Below are 14,009 nucleotides of genomic sequence, written 5' to 3' on the forward strand. Positions count from 1 at the left end.
GGAGACCAAATTGCCATGTCATGTTCTCTGTTATGCATCCATTGGTTTTATGAAGTGTCATTGCCTGAGTAGTGCACAATGCTGGGGACAATGCCAGTTGCACACAGTTTGCACTCATCATCTGTGGGGCCAAGTGCCACACAGCTCCTGGAAGAGTGGTGCAAATTTCGCTCTTCTCGCACCTGCCCAAGAATTCGACACTCTTTACCGCCCCTTGGCCGCCCCAGAATCGAATTCCTTTCTTCGTTGCCATGGTAATTATGTCCTCGCAACTGCTGACCATGGCAACATAACCAACAACCACAACCTTCTTTTCCTCCAGCAAGAAGATAACGACGCCAGCACAACACGGGCACCAGCATAGGCGCTCGATCGGCAAGTGCCTCCACGAACCCAACAAACAAAGAGAAAACAACATGACGACGTGGCTGGAGCTGTCCTCCAACCCCAAGTTCACGATAGAGAACATCCGAACGGTGTCAGAGGGCGACCACGTATTCGAGGAGGAGCTGAAGGAGGTGTGGACCACCGAGGTGAGCGAAGATCTGCGAGTACTCGAGGAACGATTGAAGGAGGGCAATGACCACCCCAGCATCATGCTGCTCGTGGCCAAGGTCTCGGACTCGGGCTGCGTGATGGGAGCTGAGGGCGTGCGACTAGTGGGCAACGAGATGCTCAGGCTCGCGGCCGAACATCGCTACAACGATATCTTCCCCCTCCTCACCACCGCGCGACGAGAGTTCGAAGAGTTCAACCTCCTGTGGGGCCTCTACCGCCGAACGTGGACGTGAGCGGACGAAAGCGAACCTTCTCGATGTGAGATCTCTGTCCCTACATCGCCTGTGCGGACAGAGAGCTGTCCGCGCTACCACGAGCCTCCTATCTACCCCTTGCAAACACAATCGATTGACAATTAAGAGCTAATTTCATCAATCCAAACGTTGGCCGCCACACGCGTTGTGTTTCCGTTGAGGGAGGCACGGAAAGTATTTGTTTGGCTTTTTTCTTTTCTTTTCGGGACAGACGGAGGAAGGGGAAGAGAGCTTTCTGACGGGGAAGTGCGAGAGACCCACCAGCAGATTGGTCGAGCAAGAGGAACAACAGGAACGCAAGAGAAGAGAACGGACGATTGAAGGGGACACATGGCTACGCGCAGAAAGGGCGGTGCGAAAGGAGAACAACAGCCACCGGCTGCAGCCACCACTTTGAAGCCAGCCGCGGCGCCTTCATCAAGAGGATCTCTCCTCACATTATTGATCAAATTGATCCGCTTCGCGGGGGTTTGGTCATGGATCATCGTGTATTATCCCATCCTGGCCTTTGGGTACTCTTCTCCTCCAAATTGATCTCAGCGATGAAGCATGCTCAATTCCTTATTCACTCTTAATCATTCCGCGCATTTCGCCCGACAATCGCTTTGTTGCGGTAGCGTGCGTGTGTTGCTACGATTATATACTGCTCTCGCCCTCACCCCAGCATGCCTGATGAGATGCTCATGGTGTACGCTCATGGAATCAGGTGGTGGAAGGCTATGAGAATCTCGTTGCCCTCCAGCGCCGATCATGCATCGTTATGCCCAACCACTCTTCTGCCCTTGGTGCGTGACACCTTCCTTCGGCATGCCATTTGGTCTGCGGCGTAATGCGAAGCTTCAGCTTGAACGCCACCTTTCTCCTGTTCACCGCTCTCCATCACTACAGACCCGTTCATTCTGAATGGCCACGGTCTGATTGCGCCCAAGTACATTTTCAAGCGATCGCTCATCCTCCAGTTTCCGCCAATCTTCCTCTTGGCCTGGGCATACGGTCACATCCCGATCAACAGGTTATTGTCCTTGCTCAAGCCATCACCATTCTGCCCCTCCTCTGATGTGCTGAGGTTTCTGACACTTGACAACGGTTGCAGGTCGAACCGGGAATCGGCCATCAAGAGCCTGCACGGCGCCGCCAAGCGGATCCAGAAGTACAACCGAGCCATCGGCATCTTTCCCGAAGGAACGCGCTCCAAGGACGGCCAGTTGCTGCCCTTCAAGCGCGGCGGCTTCCACCTGGCGCGTGAAACCCGTACGGCCCTCTGTTGACTCGAGCTTTGTGTTTTTCTCTTCTCATCCAGAGGCATTTGGACCAGGCGTTCCTATTGGCCCAGTATCCATTGAGGGGGCGCATGAGCTGTACAGCCCCGCATCCTACTCTTTCCACCCCGATGCTGGAACTGTGAGGTACGGACCGCCCGCCCTCGCAGCCACGAATTCAGTGTGACCCACTTGCACCCTCTGTGCGCAGGCTCCGCATGCTGCCCGCTATCGAGTGCACGGAGAGCGACACTGTTGACACGTTGGAGAAGAAGGTGCCTCTCCTGCTTATCAAAGAAGTAAAGCCAAAAGGGCGGACTGACTTACTGATTGCTCGTGCTTGCTCGCAGGTGCGCGACGCCCTGGAGAAGGCGCAGAAGGAGCGCAAGCCGCTGCCACACACCACGTCAGGCTTGCCTTCGTTCTTCGCCTGCCTGGCCCTCATCGCGGTGGCCGTGTTCGAGCTCCGCTTCCTCTACGGCCTCTTCTTCTGATTCCACCCCACGACCAGTTCCTGGCCTGATGCCTGCCACCAAGCGCTGTCCTCCTCCCTTCCTCGATCATCTACTGCGTGGTGGAGGGATTTAATAGTAGCAACAGCATTAAAGCTGTGTTGATAGTCATAGTGATGCAACAACACATGTTCATTTCGTGATAGTGAACATGTTGCGGGCGGGAATCGAAAAGGGTCCCCAGCGCCGGACCACTCGTGGTGCCCACCGGTTTTCTGGGCCGTGTGGCGCGGTGGTGGTCGCACGGGTTCGACCGGTACCGCAACTGAGACAGAAAGCACGCTGGGCGCGTGAGGGAAAGGTTCCTCCCTTCCTCTTTCCTCGTTCTCCTTCGCAGACACAACAGTACCCCGGCCAGCAGCGACAGGCCGGCCTCCATCTCGACGAGAGAGCGGGCACCATAGGCCGACATAGGTATGAACCCGAGCTCGTATGAGAAAGATTGGTAGAGATTTATTCCATATTCGACCTCGAGTCGTCTCTCTTCCACGTACATTAAGTTATTGTGCAATTGATTTTGGAAGGCTGCCTGCTTCATCTCTAACGCGAAGATTGACCAGAATTGATTTGATTAAATAATCAAATTACTGCACAATGAGCTCTAGCGATTGGCGCTCAAATGAGGGCAGCATCAACGTTGTCGACGATGCCGACCTCGTCCGCGGTGCGCCATCCTCCAGCTTTATTGTTTTTTATTATTTATTTATTTTTAGTTGTTACGTATTGATGCCGCGGCGCGTTGTTTCGTGGTGCAGTCGGGCAGAAGCCCTCGCTTGGCGCGTGGGGCACCATCAAGTACACCACCTGGCTCTTCTTTCTCTGCTTCTCGCTCGCCGGCGTCCAGTTCGTATGTACGTTCGTAGACCGCCAGAGAGACAGGGCAAGTCTTTGCCTAACCCCTCAAACAAAACAGACTCGATCCAGTTTGCCATCGGTACGCCGCTGTTCCGGCAGAAGCTGAAGGTGAGCGATGCCAACATCGCCATCATCCTGTCCACCGCCGGACCCATCTCCGGCTTCCTCGTGCAGCCGGTCATCGGCGTGCTCTCCGATGCCTGTCAGTTCAGGTTTGGCCGGCGTCGGCCATTCATCCTCGGCGGCGCTCTTCTCTGCGGTACCGCCTCTCACTCTCTCCCATGGCCCCGGGCCATCTCTCTCACTGATCTCGCTGACTAACTTACGCGGCCGGATGTGCAGCGGCGGGTATGGCGATCATCGGCTTTTCGGCTTTCATTGGTGACGCCATCGGCGATTCGACCGGCGACGATGTGGGCCACCACTGGCGCGCCCTCATCTTTGCCGTACGACCTCAACTTTCGTTTAGCCAATGATTACAATTGGCGTAAAATGCCCGCCCAGCAAGACACACCTGTAACGAACCCTCGTTGCCACTCTTCCAGATCGCCGGCCTGTGGATCATGAACGTGGCTGTCAACATCATGCAGGGACCCGCCCGTGCCCTCGTGGCCGATGTGGTCGACGCCGAGTACCAGCAGCTCGGTAATGCCATGGTCTCGTGCACCATGGGTACGCAGCGCCATCACCCCTTTTGTTCGCCCGATGATAGCACTCGACATTCCCCCGCTGACCCGGTGATAATGAACGTCGGTGGCGATGCTGGCGCTGCACAGGTCTGGCCGCCGTCATCGGTAACGTCGTGGGCGCTCAGTTCCTGGGCACCTCCGAGCCCTACGTCTACCTCTTCAGGTGCGCACCACCCCGGGGCTCACTGCATTTTGGCTCGTCCAGCTCATCTCTTTCCGTTACACCACCCGGTAGCATGGGCATCGGCCTGGTGCTGGCGAGCACCATTCCTACGCTCATCGTCGCTGGCGAGACGCCGTTCGTGAGGCCCGAGGGCATGAAGGTCAACATCTTCTCGGTGTTCGTCAAGATCTACCAGGGATTCAGGCACATGCCGTTCAACATGATGCGCGTCTGCCTCGTCTTCTTCTTCTCCTGGTACATTCATCACCACCCAATTACACTCCTTCTTCTTTCGCACGATGATGCGTGTGAGCTGACCCAGTGCACGTTGGCGTGAAACAGGTGCGGTTACTCGCCCTTCATGATCTACATCACTACCTTCTTCGGCAAGAACGTCAACGGTGGCAACCCCGACGCCGATCCGCCCACCGTCTACCAGGTATCCACACACACACACACACCGTGCACTGCACACCTTGCCAGGTCAGGCCAAATCAGTGCGGTGCTCACCTCGTTCACCTCCGCCCACAGGACGGCGTCAAGTATGGCATGTACGCCCAGGCCGGCTTGGCCGCCGTGTCTCTCGTCTACTCCTTCGTCCTGCCCTACCTCGTTAAGTTCTTGGGCGTCAGGTACGGGCACATCATTCGGTGTCGTGTGCTGTCTTTATTCCCGCGCATGTCCTTACGCACGTGAATGTGCTCAGGCCGACCTGGTTCGTGACGCAGGCGATGCAGACCGCTTGCTTCATCCTCTTCCTGTGGTTCGACCAGCTGTGGGGTTCGTTTTTCTTCTGCCTGGCTTGCGTGACGTAAAGGAGAGTAACACTTCAATTCAACGGGAATGTACAGTCGCCGTTCTGCTGACGTGCGTTGTGGGCCTCAACTTCACGACCTTCAACTCGGTGCCGTTCGCTCTCGTCACCAACATGGTGGCCACCGCCGATGCGGGCATGTATATGGGTACAACTGTCGTCCCCCTTCGACTATTTGTTCTCGCCTTGATTCTCACACGCATGGCAACGGGCGCACACAGGCGTGCTGAACTCTGCCGGAGTCGTTGCCCAGACTGTGACCAACAGCTTGGCCAGCCCCATCCTCTCGTGGAAGGACCAAAACGTGGCCTGGGCGATCGCCTTCGGCGGCATCCTCGCCGGCATTGGTAGGCCCTCCTTCGCTCATGTGTCTGCGCTGCTGCCCGTTCTACGTCTTGTGTCGCGACAGCTGATGGTCTCCTTCCCAATGCAGCGTCGGTGCTGGTCTGGATCGTGCCGAGCGTGCCGGACAAGAAGCAGGAGGACGCAGACGATGCTCCCACGCAACCGCTCCTCAGGGATGTCTGAGCATCTCCTTGAAATATGTTTCGTTTTGTTTACCAACTCAGCAAAAACAAAAAAACAGTTTCCTTTATATTTTCTTCAAGCACATGGAAAAAGAGCTTAGAACTTGGCGTGTTGTCGCCTCTCTTTCCACGAGTTCTCCGCTACGCCCATTGCTGACCAATCAGATAGGCACCTTTCGTTGGGCAAGGTCGGCCTCCACCGCCAAGCTCAGTCTAAACACGCTCACGTACGCACCACAACATAGAGGAGAAATGAAGTACTTGGTGGCGCTTGACGGTTCGAAGGACGCAGAGATGGCGTTCGATGTGGTGCTGAGCAAGGCCACGCAGGAGGACCACGTCTTCCTGCTCATGGTGGCGGAGGAGGTCTACATCTCCACCGTCGCGGGGGCCTCGGCATACATCGACTACTCCTACATCGTTCGAGCCAATCAGAAGATTGAAGAGGAAGGCAAAGCCCTCCTCAAGTCCTACGGACGCCGCCTGACGGAGCGAAAGGTACTTGCCCCCCCCCCTTTTGCACAAGCAATCTTGCTTCTCGCGCCTTGCGATGGCTTACCAGAGGCGGGTGCATGGTGAAGGTGGCACACACGCTGCTGCTGGGCAAGGGCGACCCCAAGGACGTGGTGTGTCGTGAGGCTGAGGAGCGCGAGGTGGACATCATCGTCATTGGCAGGCGCGGTCTGGGCAAGTTCAAGAGGTGCGCCCCTTGCCCCAAAGCAAGCGGCGGCGTGGCGTTTGTGCGCGTGTGAAAGCAAGAAGGCAGAAACTGACCTTGTCGCACTGTCGTTTGTGCAGGCTGTTCATGGGCTCGGTTAGCCAGTACTGCACCGAGAACGCCAAGTGTGCGGTGTGGGTCATCAAGAGCCCACACGTCGCTGAGGTGGAAGCCGCACTGGGCCGTGGCCCTCAGGCTGCTCCATCCGCCGCCGAAGTCTTGTAGTAAATGCTCTTCTTGTCCACCTTCTTCTCCACTGAAACCACTGCAAATAAACAAAATGAACAACATTCTCAACATCACACTCTTGTGCGTCTTGTCATCACGATCATCGTCTTGTTGCAGAGAGGGGTCGCGGAGAGCCCCGCGCCCAAAGGCCGAAGAGCCACCGAAGCAGGAAGGAGCGCTGGCGGAGGCTTACGCGTGATGGGCAGTTCGTGCCCTTCGGATTCCCTTGAAAAGCCAGGGCATGTTGACCCCGCCCTCTCAACCGTGTGGCGTCCTCCTCGCGTGCCGTGGCGACGAGCATAAACAGGGGAGAAGGAGCACCGCCATTGAAGAGACAGACACAACACAGTCACGCTCACCGTCAAGGCCACGACACCACAAGACAAGCTGTTCTCAAGCTTGACCAAACACTGTTTGCAGCGGCCTCTCAAGAGTGAACACCCAACCAACGCACACGAACACACCAACCATGAGAGCTGGTACGCCTTCAGTCTCCTCTCTCTCTCTCTCTTCGCCCCCGACCTTTCTTCGTGTTCCGCCCCCACGTTGGTTGCTTCGCTTTTTGTCTGGCCCGTTTATGGGACGCAGTCCAGCTGAAAGAAGCTGCATCCTCATGGCAAGGAAAGCCGCTCCTGCTCTTTGCAGCCTCTTGAGCGCTAGCAGCTGCTCCACGCCAACAGATCTTTTGCTGATACGGACGAATTTTGGCCACGGATTTAATTTAATCTTTTTTGGGTCCGCGATTGTCACTCTGACGCAACGGCCGTCACCGCGCCTCTACATCTACGCACACAGGATCAGGAAACACTGCCGTGCCTGCTGGACGTTCGATGCGTAGCAGCAAGCTCACCAAGTCCAGCAGCGACTATGCGCTCAGCTCCCTGCAGTCGCGCACGCTGCAGCCAGTCGAGGAGGCCTCCCCGCTAAGCATCTGGCCCGGCGGCTGGATCCTCTACGAGATCTCCACCCGCCCGTGGCTCTACACCCTCACCAAGAAGTACAAGCGCCCCATCACCAAGCTCAACGATATCCCCGACGAGGAGTTCCTCGCCCTCAAGGACAGGGGTACGCCCCCCCCCCTCTTTCTACACGCACCATGTCGTGAGTGCGCACTTCTTACTTTCGTTTCACCCCGTTTGTGACGTTGAACCGCGTTCGCTGTATGCGCACAGGAGTGGACATGGTGTGGATGATGGGCGTGTTCCAGCTGGGCGCGTACGGCCTCAAGTACGACCGTACCAACGTCAACCAGGTCAACGGCTATCGCCAGCTTCTCCCCGACTACACCGAGCAGGGTACGCCGCCGCAACCATGTCAGCAGCAGGCAATTTAAAGCGAAGCGTGCATCAGGCCAGTGTGCCCACACTGCCTCACATCCTGCCCCCCCCCTCAAAAGACGTCATCGGCAGCCCCTACGCCATTGTCGACTACCACTGCAACTCGCAGCTCGGCACCGACGAAGACCTGCGCAACTTCCACAAGCGTCTCAACTCGCTGGGCCTCTACCTCATGCTCGACTTTGTGCCCAACGTACCACTCTTTCCTGACGCTCCGCTTCGGCGTGCCAATTGCGTCGGTGGTCACACTCACATCCCAATCTACTGCGCGCAGCACACCGCCGTTGACTGCGAGTGGGCCAAGACCGACCCCAACTTCTACGTGCGTTCCCCCAAGGACTCGCAAAAGCCCTACTCCGACGCCTACCACCCGGAGTCCGGCATCGCGTACGGCAGCTGCGGTTGGGGCGCTTGGCAGGATACCCTCCAGCTGAACCACTGGAAGTACGTGATGTGTTGCTGGCTCGGCGCACCTCTTGGCTGTTTGCTGAACGTACACTAACGTGCCGTGCCTTCTTCTCTCTGCAATGTCCCTTCAGTCCCGAGCTCGCTAGACTTAGGACCCAGGAGCTCTGCCAGTACGTCCTCGTTCGTCATACTCTTTTCTCTTTTCCCTTTGGGTCGCGACTGACCACTTTCTCTTCAGTGTGGCGTCCATGTGCGATGGCATCCGCTGCGACATGGCCTACCTTGCCCTGAACGACCTCATTGAACAGGTGCGCTCCCTCCCGCGCGTTCTTTCGCCATGGCACTCGCGCGGCCCCGCTCACCTTGGTGCGTTCCATTACAGAACTGGGGCCACCAGCTCTACACGTGGGGTTGGAAGAAGCCCGCCACCGAGTGGTGGGAGGGCGCCATTAAGGCCGTCAAGCAGAGGTTCCCCAACGTCGTCCTCCTCGCCGAAGTCTACTCGCCGTGGCAGGTTCGCACCACACTACGCGCAGCCTGCTGTGTGGAAGTGCTTACCCCCTAGTGCGGTCTGGCGGACCTTCATTCTCTGTAGCCGAGACTGCAGGAGCTTGGCTTCGACTACACCTACGACAAGCAGCTCTACGACCGTCTGTCGTGGGGTCACCTCGACTACACCAAGGACTGGTTCATCCACAACTCGCCCTCGTTCACCAAGCGCTCGGCCCACTGTACGTCGCCGCCGAGCTCTTCTCTTCAGTGTCGTCATCCGCTCTCGACCTTACTTCTTTCTTCGCCCCTATCCAACAGTTGTGTCAAACCACGACGAACCCAGAGAGGCGATCCACTTCGGCAGTTGGTGGCGCGCCGCTGCGGCCGCACTCCTCAGCTTCACGCTCCCCGTACGTCGTAGCCCCTTTGCACCTTTCATTGAACACTCTACTTACTCCCCGCGCAACCACTAGGGCGTGCGTTTCTTCTGGCAAGGCCAGTGGGAGGGTCACCAGAACAAGCTCGCCGTCCACTTGAGGTACGTGTCGTGCGCGTCCCCCTGGACAAAGCGACCGTTGGAGCTCACCGGTGCCTATGGTGAGCAGGAGGGCGAGGGAGGAGCAGCCCCACAGCGAGGTGGTTGCCTTCTACGATAAGCTGCTGCCCATCATCAGCCACGAGATCTTCAAGAAGGGAGAGTGGGTCTATCTGGACGTCTGGGGCACCGGTACGGCCACTCGTCTCGAGGTCACCCCAGCACGCTCCCCCGCCTCGTCTGCTTACGCCCCCTTCCCTAACTGCAGACCAATCGTGGAGGTTGATGGCGTGGCGCTGGTCCTACGGCAAGGAGAGGCGCCTGTGTGTGCTCAACTTCAGCGACTACGAGGGAACGGGCCGCGTGATTGTGAGCGACGCCGAAGGCGAGGGCGATATTCCCATTGTTGAGCTGCTCTCTGGTACGCGCGCCTCCTCCACGCTCTTCGTCTTTTGGTGTGTCACCAACGACTCTGTGGTGTGGATTTCACAGGCGAGAAGTACGAGCGACCAGCCAAGGAGATGCGCCAGGATGGCCTCTTTGTCATCGTGCCCCCGTGGTATGGTCAGATCTTCTCGTACTGAAGCAGCACCAGCACCGGCGCGGCCAACGAGGCACAGACAGTGAGACAAAGTGAGGGAGAGGAAATAGTATCACCTACGCAGAACTGAGTAAAGAAATATCAAAACCCAACACATAGCCAGCTTGGAAGCGAGCAGCCCAGAGATGATTGAGGTGAAAGGTAAATTTCATTTGTGCAGAGTAAGAGTGGGGTGGGAGGATTTACTCGTCCGATTCCTCCTCCTCAGCCGCGGCGGCCTTCTTGGCCTGGATCTTCGGGAGCTGCGTCCTCTTGAAATCATTCCACGTCCTCTGCAAAGTGTTCAAGAGAGCAATTAGTTGCTGCGTAAAGGAAGATGCTTGGGGGGGGGCATGTACTCCTTTGTTGACAGAGTTCCACCAAAAATCGACAGTCCTGCTTACGCCAGACTCGACGACAACAGCGCCGACGAGGATGAGGGCGAAGTAGCTCGAGTTGCGCTTGAACAGGTTCTGGTAGACCCAGTTGCTGGCGCCGGAGGATTTAAGAGCGTTCATCCTGTTTGTGAGGAGGATGCGAATGGATTACGTAATCGTCAAACAAAATGTGGGACGATGAAACAGACGGACAATTAATCTGAGAAAGCAAATGCGGGCAATCCCCTAGCACGGCACTGCTGAAGGCACGTGCACGGTGAAAAAGAGGCGAAGCGGGGCGTACTTGGAGGATCGTGAGGTTCAATTCTAATCACCAACAATGGGGCGGAGACCTGCTGGGTATGCCAAGCACGCCACGATTTTGCTGTCGACGAGCTTGTCGTGCCGGGATATTGACCGCCAACGCCCCCCAACCACCCACACCGACCGGAGAAGAGGACGGCTGCGGTAACGGGTGTTCTTGCTTTCCATTCAAATTACATTGATCCATTTCCTCCTCTGCCCCCCAGTGGACCCACTGAGCGTGACGCAGAAACCAACACACAAATAGAAAAAGGGATTGATTCTGCACTATGAGTACGCAGCTACCTCTTCTTCTTTACCCCCGCCCGCTCGCATTTTCCCTTTTCATCGAGCTCCCCTGGTTACCCATCTCGCGATTCGATTGGGTTATTCAATTGTTTAGGCCCATCTTGCAGACAATTTACTTCGCGGACTCTGACTCTTCTTCTCCATTCTTCTATTCCTTTGGCCTCTGCTTTCAATCGACAGATAAGGAGGAAGATCTCGTGCCTATCCAGGTGTTGATTGATGAGCTTAGAAATGAGGACATCCAGCTGCGGCTGAACTCCATCCACCGTCTTGACACAATTGCTGGAGCACTTGGCCCTGAGAAGACGAGGAATGAGCTTCTGCGTCATCTCACTGACGGTACGTCAACAGGCTTGTTTATTTATACCATCCATCGTCGACGTACAACTACCTTCTGGGCGCTCGACATCGCAATTTAATTTCTGGCCATTCACATGGCGATCCCCGTTTTTTGCACTACAGAGGCCGTTGATGACGAAGATGAAGTTCTGCTGGCGCTGGCCGAGCAGCTGGGCAAGTTTGTCGACCACATCGGAGGGCCTGAAGAATCTAAGTGCCTCCTCGAGCCCCTCGAAAAGCTCGCGACCGTCGAAGAGACAGTCGTTCGAGACAAGGTGCGCTTACTGTGACACTTCCTTTGTTCTCTTGCTCTCGCCAGTCTGGTGTTCTCAGGTTCATTCACACCTATGTCCTGTACACCAACAACAGTCGGTGGAGTCTCTCTGCAAAGTGGCCGATGTGCTGCCCGAGGCCGACTTCGTGGACCACTTCGTGCCCCTCATCAAGCGGTTGGCCACCGGGGACTGGTTCACAGCCCGTACCTCTGGCTGCGGCCTCTTCGCCAAGGCGTACTCCAGGCTAACAGGTAAGCTGAGAATGGCCAGCCAGCCTAGAATGAAGCTCTCACTCAGCCACAATTCCTGCTTCGCTGGTATTGCGTGATGGATAGATGAGCGAGTGAAGACGGAACTGCGAGAGCTCTTTGCCAAGCTCACTGAAGATGAGACTCCTATGGTCCGACGCTCCGCGGCTTCGGCCATGAAGGTACGCTTGTCGACCTGCTGAACTTTCCCTGCTGCCCCCATCCCATCCCCCCCCGGCCAGAACCTCACAATCATGTGTCGCATACGCGCACCAGAACTTCATCCCCACCATTGTGAAGGATCAGGTCAAGAAGGAGATTGTACCCATATTCCAAAAGCTGGCCAAGGACGACCAAGACTCAGTCCGTCTTTTGGTCATCGAGAGCTGCGTGGCTCTGGCCAAGATGTTCGACCAGGAGGAGAAGACCAGCCTCGTCCTCCCAGTCGTCCGTGCCACCTCGGTTGATAAGTCTTGGAGGGTGCGATACATGATGGCGGAGCATTTTGTTGAGGTACGTGCACCCCAAGGGCACTTCCATTCAACACCACAATCCCCGACACTCGCGTAGATGAATGTTGACACGGTTGCTTGTTCCTTAAACCCACAGCTGTGCGACGCGATGGGTCCTGAGATCACCCAAGCGGAGCTGATTCCCGCCTTCGTCAGACTGCTGAGGGACACCGAAGCCGAGGTCCGCACTGCCGCTGCCTTCAAGGTGACGGGCGTGGCCAAGAAGCTTCCGGCAGACGTTTCGATAAAGCACCTTCTCCCCTGCGTCAAGGAACTCGTCACCGACAGCTCGCAACACGCCAGAGGTACGCTCCACAAACCCACCGCCACCTGAAAGGACCACCACTCATACGTCTTTCTTATTTTGCCCATGTAGCCGCTCTCGCTTCTGTCATCATGGGTTTGGCACCCGTTTTTGGCAGAGAACACACCATCGAGCACCTCCTCGATCTCTTCCTGCAGCTCCTCAGGGATGATTTCCCTGAAGTGCGACTCAACATCATCTCCAAGCTCGATGAAGTCAACAAGGTGCGCTTTCTTATCACACCCGCTTTTTAGATCGCAAACAGCGGCCTCACCACGTTCGTTGCAGGTCATCGGCGTGGAGATGCTCTCGCAGTCCTTGCTCCCCGCCATCGTCGAGCTGGCCGAGGACAGGCAGTGGAGAGTTCGCCTTGCGATCATCGAATACATTCCTCTTCTCGCTGATCAGCTGGTACGCTCCTTGAGGCGCGTCCTTTGTCAGGGCCAGCGCCGTAACTGACACCGGTTTCGGGTGGCTTTGGACAGGGCGTGGCGTTCTTCGACGAAAAGCTGGGCTTCCTCTGCATGACGTGGCTGGGCGACTGCGTGTTTTCCATCAGGGAGGCCGCCACCAACAACCTCAAAAAGCTGACCGAGGTGTTCGGCGTTGAGTGGGCGCAGAACAACATCATTCCCAAAGTTTTGGCACTCTACACCCACCCCAACTACCTGTACCGCATGACCACCCTCTTCGCCATCTCGGTACGCTTCCCCCAATCCAAGAGTTCTTGGCCTCAGTTCACTGACTCACCGCCCCACTCACTACCTTAGGTCCTCGCGGAAGTGAAGGGCATGAAGGAAGTCATCCAGAACAGCATGCTGCCGCTGGTGATCAGGATGGCGGATGACCCCGTCCCCAACATCAGGTTCAACGTTGCCAAGACTCTCTACACCCTCATCAAATACCTCGATGCCACCGTAAGCCTTTCCTCTCCATGCCTCTCTCCCGTGTACAACAACCACCCACTCACCCGCACGTCGATCGTCGTCTCCCTCAACGCGTGCAGGTTGTGCAGAACAAAGTGAGGCCCTGCCTCCAGAACCTCGAGAAGGACAAGGATCGCGACGTGCAGTTCTACGCTGGACGGGCTCTGCGCGCCATCTAAAAAAGAAGAAGAAGAAGGCCCAAAACGATTGTCTCCAGAGTGTGTGTTGGTGGCGAAGGTTGATGGTAGAGCAAGAAGTCTTTGTACGCTTGGCGAGGCATCCTCACACTAAAACTATGTTTTTTATTTTACACCTCTTCTCCATCACCCCCGCCCACGTGACCGAAGAATGAGAAAGAAAAGAGAGCAAAAATAGTAACTAAACAACACCGTGCAAGATGAGACGCGTTGCATCTGTTTGCCCAAGCCGCGCTTCGATCGCCCGCGGTCGCACATCAGTTCTGCGTGGGTCCTTGGTGCCTGCGCGC

The 14,009-nt window shown here is 56.5% G+C and overlaps 8 protein-coding genes across 8 annotated transcripts in view; 6 read left to right on the plus strand and 2 right to left on the minus strand.

Annotated features, from left to right (window-relative positions):
• Positions 1-416: 416 nt before the first annotated feature.
• On the plus strand, positions 417-791 carry ACA1_074120 (uncharacterized protein; the record flags this gene model as incomplete). The annotated part of the gene is made up of 1 exon (XM_004358001.1): positions 417-791. The coding sequence occupies one exon, from the start codon at positions 417-419 to the stop codon at positions 789-791; it is 375 nt and encodes a 124-aa protein (XP_004358058.1).
• A 686-nt stretch (positions 792-1,477) lies between these two features.
• Positions 1,478-2,565, plus strand: ACA1_074130 (Acyltransferase; the record flags this gene model as incomplete). The annotated part of the gene is made up of 7 exons (XM_004358002.1): positions 1,478-1,498; positions 1,519-1,597; positions 1,701-1,824; positions 1,906-2,063; positions 2,113-2,218; positions 2,283-2,346; positions 2,422-2,565. 7 exons carry the CDS (start codon positions 1,478-1,480, stop codon positions 2,563-2,565), a joined length of 696 nt encoding a protein of 231 aa, XP_004358059.1.
• A 612-nt stretch (positions 2,566-3,177) lies between these two features.
• Positions 3,178-5,632, plus strand: ACA1_074140 (transporter, major facilitator subfamily protein; the record flags this gene model as incomplete). Its single annotated transcript, XM_004358003.1, has 13 exons — positions 3,178-3,247; positions 3,339-3,434; positions 3,497-3,697; positions 3,781-3,884; positions 3,984-4,110; positions 4,215-4,290; positions 4,333-4,467; positions 4,633-4,729; positions 4,822-4,922; positions 4,997-5,070; positions 5,142-5,252; positions 5,326-5,451; positions 5,538-5,632. 13 exons carry the CDS (start codon positions 3,178-3,180, stop codon positions 5,630-5,632), a joined length of 1,413 nt encoding a protein of 470 aa, XP_004358060.1.
• A 251-nt stretch (positions 5,633-5,883) lies between these two features.
• Positions 5,884-6,574, plus strand: ACA1_074150 (universal stress protein; the record flags this gene model as incomplete). The annotated part of the gene is made up of 3 exons (XM_004358004.1): positions 5,884-6,129; positions 6,213-6,331; positions 6,430-6,574. The coding sequence occupies 3 exons, from the start codon at positions 5,884-5,886 to the stop codon at positions 6,572-6,574; spliced, it is 510 nt and encodes a 169-aa protein (XP_004358061.1).
• An 833-nt stretch (positions 6,575-7,407) lies between these two features.
• On the plus strand, positions 7,408-9,933 carry ACA1_074160 (alpha amylase; the record flags this gene model as incomplete). The annotated part of the gene is made up of 13 exons (XM_004358005.1): positions 7,408-7,642; positions 7,750-7,872; positions 7,974-8,107; positions 8,189-8,358; positions 8,454-8,492; positions 8,561-8,630; positions 8,705-8,836; positions 8,930-9,053; positions 9,133-9,224; positions 9,288-9,352; positions 9,420-9,541; positions 9,618-9,770; positions 9,842-9,933. The coding sequence occupies 13 exons, from the start codon at positions 7,408-7,410 to the stop codon at positions 9,931-9,933; spliced, it is 1,551 nt and encodes a 516-aa protein (XP_004358062.1).
• Positions 9,934-10,132: 199 nt separating this feature from the next.
• Positions 10,133-10,447, minus strand: ACA1_074170 (uncharacterized protein; the record flags this gene model as incomplete). Its single annotated transcript, XM_004358006.1, has 2 exons — positions 10,133-10,222; positions 10,334-10,447. 2 exons carry the CDS (start codon positions 10,445-10,447, stop codon positions 10,133-10,135), a joined length of 204 nt encoding a protein of 67 aa, XP_004358063.1.
• Positions 10,448-11,100: 653 nt separating this feature from the next.
• ACA1_074180 (HEAT repeat containing protein) lies at positions 11,101-13,701 on the plus strand (the record flags this gene model as incomplete). The annotated part of the gene is made up of 11 exons (XM_004358007.1): positions 11,101-11,257; positions 11,381-11,532; positions 11,627-11,783; positions 11,868-11,962; positions 12,057-12,293; positions 12,390-12,597; positions 12,669-12,820; positions 12,885-13,007; positions 13,082-13,297; positions 13,367-13,513; positions 13,603-13,701. Coding segments are annotated over 11 exons (1,743 nt in total), but the record flags the coding sequence as incomplete, so codon positions are not given.
• Positions 13,702-13,976: 275 nt separating this feature from the next.
• ACA1_074190 (uncharacterized protein) overlaps positions 13,977-14,009 on the minus strand; it is a gene marked incomplete at both ends in the record, with an annotated part of 600 nt that continues 567 nt past the window's right edge. Inside the window, one exon of the mRNA XM_004358008.1 lies at positions 13,977-13,982. Coding sequence (XP_004358065.1) covers positions 13,977-13,982 — 6 coding nt within the window. The remainder of the gene's footprint in view (positions 13,983-14,009) is intronic.

This window comes from Acanthamoeba castellanii (assembly GCF_000313135.1).
Source record: "Acanthamoeba castellanii str. Neff unplaced genomic scaffold scf7180000084605, whole genome shotgun sequence".
Lineage (NCBI taxonomy): Eukaryota > Discosea > Longamoebia > Acanthamoebidae > Acanthamoeba > Acanthamoeba castellanii.